We start from the raw sequence: 7,010 nt of genomic DNA on the forward strand, positions 1-7,010 counted from the left end.
CAATGGAGGGGAATCAAATTGACCTCCATTGCTTGAATATTCAGCTTTGGTTTTGAACATAAGCTGAACATGTAAGCTTAGTTTTGGGTTAATACCGGCTGCTTAGTGTGGCTTGTTTGCGGCCATTACATCGACTTTGTGCGTATGTGCATTGGAGGTCATGCACATACGCACATACAAGCCATATATCATAGTCACATCGTTATTACTGATAAAAGTTAAACCTTCCATATGTGAAATGCATAGCATATGTGTTCAAAATCGAAATTGCAATCCTAACAAACTCAATACAATATGGATTACCGTCATCATCATCTGTCCCCCCATTAAGATGATACATGGTCTCGCAATCAGAGTTATCGTTGGCACTTATGTCCTCCATTCCCATGTCTTCATGAATTGGGCTATGGTCAATGAAATCATCATTACCAACTGGTTGGGACGGTTGAAGACGCGAGAGGTGTTCTACGTCTACGGGCAAATGCTCTTCATCGACTCGGTTCAAGGGTTCAAGGGCTGCATCGGCATCTTGGACAGGGGGATAGTTGGAGTGAATATAGTGCTCCTCGTCTTCAAAATCACCCCCTGCTGAATCATCATCATCTGGGGACATAAGAACTGGAGGAATGTTGTAAACATTCCTACTTGTAACCTTTTGGACTACTTGCCAACTTCCACCCAAAATCGGATCAGGCAAATAAAAGACTTGCGTCGCTTGGCTCGCAAGGGCGAATGGCTCATCTTTATACCATTGCCTACCAGTATTCACTAAAGTTAGATGGTCCCTTACACGTATCCCCCTTCTGGGGTCCCCAACATCATACCAAGTGCATTGAAATAGATAAACCTTACGCCAACCCATGTAGCGTATTTCTATAATATCATGCAACAGACCGTAGAAGTCAACTAGGGACCCCTGATGCTCGCCATGAACAACAACCCCACAGTTTTGGGTGCGCCGATGCCTTTCACGCTCTTGAGTATGAAATCGAACACCATTCATGATGCATCCGGCATAAGACGCTACACACGGATCTGGACCACATGCTAATGCATATATCTCATCGATTACCTCAGTTGGGCTATTAGCACGCAGCTCTCGAATCTACCACAGAAAAGAGTCGAATACGATCAGATTATTATACTAATAGACAATTACATTAAAGTTCATTTACTGCCACGAAATGTATTAGGAATATATGGTAGGATTCTTACACGTGATCTAAACCACGATGGAAACTGAGACTGGTGCCTACAGTCGATGTTATTAGGGTCATCTTCTTTCATCTTATTATAGTGCTCCCTGAGTAATACAAGGTAATGGTTACAAGGCATGGGCAGATTGTATCAAAATAAATGCTGAACTTTAACAATTTGAGCTTGATGTACTTACTCAATGTATTGATCAACCTCTGGGCAATTATTAAGTACATACCATCGGGCCTTGATCATTAGTGAGTCGGGTAATATGTGCGACTGCGGTGTCCCCAATGGTCTAACCTTTTGTAAGAAAACAGATAAACTTTCTGCAGTTCCCGTCTCAGTCAACTCATTACGTACATCACTATTGCGTTCGTCTCGATTATATTTCGTTTCTATGTCATGGAGGTACATTGAGCAAAATGTTAGGCACTCGAGATGCACATATGCCTCAGCAATTGAGCCTTCAGGACGGGCTCTGTTGCGGACGTAACGTTTGAACTTCCCTAAATACCTCTCAAAGGGATACATCCATCTGTATTGCACGGGTCCTGCTAGTAGAGCCTCCTCTGGCAGGTGAATAGAAAGGTGCAGCATTATATCGAAAAAAGCTGGAGGGAATATCATTTCTAGTTTGCATAGAATGATGGGAATATTAGATTTAATACGATCCAATACTGATATGTTCAAAGTCCGGGAACATAACTCTTTGAAGAACCCACTCAACTCTATCAATGCTTGACGCACATCGGCCCGTAAGAACCCACCAATCACAACCGGCAGCAGTGCTTGCAAAAAGACATGACAGTCATGGCTCTTCATTCCACTGATCTTTTCGTCACTAGCATTTACACATCGGCCAATATTCGAGGCAAACCCATCAGGGAATTTAACTTTTGACAACCATGCACAAAAAGCCTTTCGCTCATTTCCATTTAACATGTAGCAACCAAGGCCCATAGTTACACGATCGCCCTCATTTTGTAAGTGCAACTCTTTCCTTATTCCAAGGTTTTCCAAATCCCTACGTGCATTAGCAGAATCCTTGGTTTTCCCTTCAATATTCAATAATGTTCCCAAGACATTATCGCATATGTTTTTCTCAATATGCATAACATCCAGATTATGTCTCAAACCCAAGGATAACCAATAGGGAAGTTCAAAAAATATAGATTTTTTTGTCCAATTAAGCTGATCTGGCGTTCGTTTCCGCTTCGAAGTAGATTTACCAAACTCAACATGTGACAAAAGACTTAGTTGTTCAAGCAATTCCTCCCCATCGACTCTTGATGGTTGGAGTCTGTGCTCTTCAAACCCATTAAAAGCATTTTTCTTGCGTCTCCATGTGTGCCCTACAGGCAACCATCGTCGATGACCCATGTAGCAATGTTTGCGGCCATATACCAACCATTGTGAATTTGTGTCAGCTGTACAATATGGGCATGCCATCTTGCCTTTTGTGCTCCACCCGGAAAGATTGGCGTATGCAGGAAAGTCATTGATAGTCCAAAGTAGAGCTGCATGCAGTGTAAAGTTTTGCCCACTGTACGCATCATAGGTATAAACACCATCTTCCCATAACTCTTTCAACTCATCGATCAGAGGACGCAAGAATACATCAATATCATTACCTGGTGACTTAGGCCCAGGGATTAGCAACGACAACATGGTGTATGGATCTTTCATGCATGACCATGGGGGCAAGTTGTAAGGTACAAGCAATACGGGCCAAATGCTGTATGGTCTACTCATGTTATTGAAAGGATTAAACCCATCACTGGCCAAACCAAGTCTAACATTCCTAGGATCTTGGGAAAAAATATGATGTTTGATATCAAAGTCCTTCCAAACCCTTGAATCTGCTGGATGTCGCATGCATGTCGGATCGTCAACACGTCCATCTACATGCCATCTCATGGCCTGGGCTGTCTTCTTTGACATATATAGTCTCTGCAACCGCAGCTTCAGCGGAAAATATCGGAGAACTTTTTTCGGTACCCTTCGAGCGGAACTTGTGCTTTGCTCCCACCTAGATGCTTGACATTTCGGGCATACATTGTAGGTGGCATTTTCCTTCCAAAACAAAGCACAATCATTCGGGCACACATGTATCTTTTCGTAACTAAACCCCAAGCCACGCTCCAAGCGACGAGCATCGGCATATGAATCAGGGAATAGAGCTTCCGGAAATGCCTCTTGCAAAAGCTTTATGACCAGGTCGAAGGACTTCACGGTCCAACTACCAATGCTTTTGATGTGAAGCAACTTCACGATGAATGACAACTTGGAGAACTGCTTACATGAAGGATAAAGTGGACGTCTTGCATCAGCGACCAACTCCTCGAAGGTAAAGTTTGTTTGAGTATTAGAGGTGGATGGTTGATCATCCATGTTCACATCTCCGTCCCTTTGCCAGTGACTTCCCATATATGAGCCATGACGAATGTCATCTAACATCTCGTCCAAATCATCTGGATAGTCACTGAAATCGAAGGTGTCATCTGCTTCTTCATCAGACAAAGGAGTGGAAAGGAAAGGATCATCTTCTCCATGGAATATCCAGCATTGATAAGTTGGATCAAACCCTATAAGGAATAAATGATCTTCGACAGTACGAATGGAATGGAAAGCTCTATTCCGACATCTTCTACATGGACACCTAATCTGATCAGTGGTTGGAGTGTGCGCTACGGCCATAGCGAGGAATTGTCTAACACCTTCTTCATACTCACGGGAATGCAATCTATCATCAATATGCATCCAAGCCTTATCCATGTTATGCAGCTGACCAAGTAGTAGAAAAGAGTTTGTTAGGTACATGAGGGAATTGTAGTGGAATAACCATGGTTAGCATTACAATTATAGTTGCATCTCTTCCTAGTGAGAGAAGTAACCATGAAGGGCCTACTGCCAATCAGCTAAATATCGAACATTAACCACACTACTAGACATCATCAATTTTCAGTATAAGGTCACAGAACAAAGAGCCTAATCATGTCGAAACAATTTTCAGTAGTTTGAACTTTTCTATTTTCTGTCGCTGTATTTGGTTGTTCTGAACACATTTTGATATTCGAAGGTGTTACATTATTGGTAGGATTATCAAACTGATGCTGAAGATGATGGCCTCGAAGATATGTGTAATGTTGTTGTTGGAGTTAGAGCGTATTACCATGTTGTTCTTAACTCTACGGGTTTCTATAGTTATTAATTAGGAAGCTAAAATGTCATGTACTGTCATGATCAGTACTGTAATGTTGTTATTGTTGTTGTTGTTGTTCGCGTGATCTATTGATAATGGACGAGAAGTCAGAATATATATTCTTGATCGAAGATCTACTCTTTTCTTTGGAACAAAAAAGGATCAAAGATCAAAACCATTAAAACAGCAAGAACATGAAGGGTTCTATTAGGGTGTAGGTTTTTTTTGTATATACCTTTTGCCAATATTGCTGGTTGGAGTTAGAAAAAGAACCATATTTTGGGAACTGATCTAGAATTTTAGACCAATAAATTCACACACACACACACACACACACATATATATATATAGCAGCTAACTAGGTTGTGCCAAACCCAGGGTATATGTATGTATGTATATAGGCTTCATACAATGTTAGAAAGAAGAGGGGGATTGTCTTAGGAGACAGGAACTATGATGAGTTGTTTGTTTAAAATGAGTGAAGGGACATTGCCACAAGTTTTTTCTCCCCACTGATGTAGGATAAAACATGTGAGGTTGCATCAGTGATTGGTCCCTCACTGTTTGAACCGTTGTGGGTAGAACCTACCCACAATTTGTGGCAAAGTTGGGGGCCACATGTACAAGTTTTGAGGCAAATGGTCCCAAAGAAAATGACCTAGCTAGCTATATATGTTTTTGTGGCTCCAAAGAATTTGAAGTAGCTAGCTAGCTAGGGTGGTGAGGGAATTGTCCAATCAAACATTGGCAATAATCTTGTTGATATAAATAAACTCCAAACTGTCTTTGTAAACAAATGGGTATTATTTTGCTTCTGGATTGCTCTAAGAAATAATCTTTGTAATGGTTTCCACCATTAAATTAATATAAAAAACAGTACAGCTTTTAGGGGGCCTTATAATACATCATGATCATGATGCATTTCTTTCTTATGTTGTTGATTGAAGTGATGCCGATATTATCGATTTAAGATCGTCTGAATCGTGATTATGGCCCACCAAAGTTGTTTAAACTTATATATACAAACACTTAATTATATATAACATTAATTCAGATTAAATAGCTACACATGGAACAATGGACATAAACAGTTAAACATGAACGCTGAATTAACAATACTGATGGGAATAAAATCACTCGAAATATATACAGAAATATGTAAAATTAAATAGATATGAGATGAGAACCAATAAGTTTTGTGTGGTGGTTATATTATATACATTCAAAATAAAACAAATGATAGAAAAGGCATACTTTTGATATATGCCTTTATGTATGACATGGTTAAGTATATTATTTGCTTTGGGGCATGGGGGGAATTAGTGTAAAATATCAATTCCATTGTTTTGTCCAGATGCGTCAATCTTCCTCAAAAAGGGGCATTGACTTAAGGGTTACGATATCACCATGCTCAAAACTGTTAGGTTCACTTGAAATATTGGTCATTTGGTGGCTAGAATTTGTCCTAATACGAAGTGAATAGTGGGATATGTTGTTATGAAACAATAGTACTTCCTAACTTTTGCTGCTTACTAATTATATATCCATTGCTCAAATAATTACAGATCCAAAGCTCTATCTAAAAGCTCATGCACAGCACTTTTTCCACAAATTCGAACCTGAGTAGGTTTAACTTTGATTGCCTTGTTACATGCCCCCCCACGTCAATATTTATATTCCAAGGTTATTTGTTGGTTGATTTCAAACGCATTATATATGGGGTAAAAGGGTAGTATGTTATATGTGAAAGAAGCTAAAAAATAAAGGAAAGATAGAAGAATATTGACGTTTGGATCTACTAATAGTACTGCACTAGTACGAGCTACCTCAAGTCAAATCGCTAGCAATTAGGGCAAATGAATTGAATTTTGTGTATATATGGATCATGAACTTAGGGTAATAGTCCTTGCATGGCGGGGGCCCCATGGGTTTGACATTTCTTATGCAAATTGATATAGATAGATGATCTAGCTAATCTATTAATTTATCCTTTTAAGTGTTTTTTTTAATTAATGCTAGCTCAATTTGCATTTGTGCTAAATCGTAAATATGAAGATAAACAACCTTTAATTGTTTATCTTGTTGGATAGGAACTTTGTGACCTACTAGAAGGCAAATAGTTTCTTGGTCTCTTCACCTTACAGTGACAAACACTAAATCGAGGCGGCCAACTAGGTGGATATGTGAGTCAAAAGAAGAAGATGAGGGAGCCATTGACTGTATAACTGTTACCTGTCTACAGAAATATATAAATGGAGCGTGCATGGTTCTTCTTGAATGCGGATACATGACATATTTTACTACACCAGCAATTTGACTTCCCTTCTTTTAATGGGAAACAAAGGTCTGTATATATTATGTTACGCACAAAATGGATTTGTGTCTCATATATTTTTATTCTTATCATATTGTTGCATGGCTGCACATTTTCTAAAACTGCATCATCTGCAGGTTCATGGATATACCTAAAACCATTTATTGACATCAACAAGAAGGATTTAAGTCTTGTGCATTGGTTTGGATTCAAACCAATTACCAGACCCATATATTGTACAACCATTCCCTACATTTGTCGTGGAAGTGGCCCTCCATTTTCCTTAAAACAAGT

The 7,010-nt window shown here is 39.5% G+C and overlaps 1 protein-coding gene across 1 annotated transcript; it reads right to left on the reverse strand.

Annotated features, from left to right (window-relative positions):
• Positions 1-205: 205 nt before the first annotated feature.
• Positions 206-3,975, reverse strand: LOC122282287. Its single transcript, XM_043094243.1, has 3 exons — positions 1,436-3,975; positions 1,216-1,303; positions 206-1,105 (listed from the first exon to the last, which is right to left on the reverse strand). Exons 1-3 carry the CDS (start codon positions 3,973-3,975, stop codon positions 206-208), a joined length of 3,528 nt encoding a protein of 1,175 aa, XP_042950177.1.
• Between the last annotated feature and the right edge of the window lie 3,035 nt (positions 3,976-7,010).

The sequence above is a fragment of the Carya illinoinensis genome, chromosome 11 (assembly GCF_018687715.1).
Source record: "Carya illinoinensis cultivar Pawnee chromosome 11, C.illinoinensisPawnee_v1, whole genome shotgun sequence".
Lineage (NCBI taxonomy): Eukaryota > Viridiplantae > Streptophyta > Magnoliopsida > Fagales > Juglandaceae > Carya > Carya illinoinensis.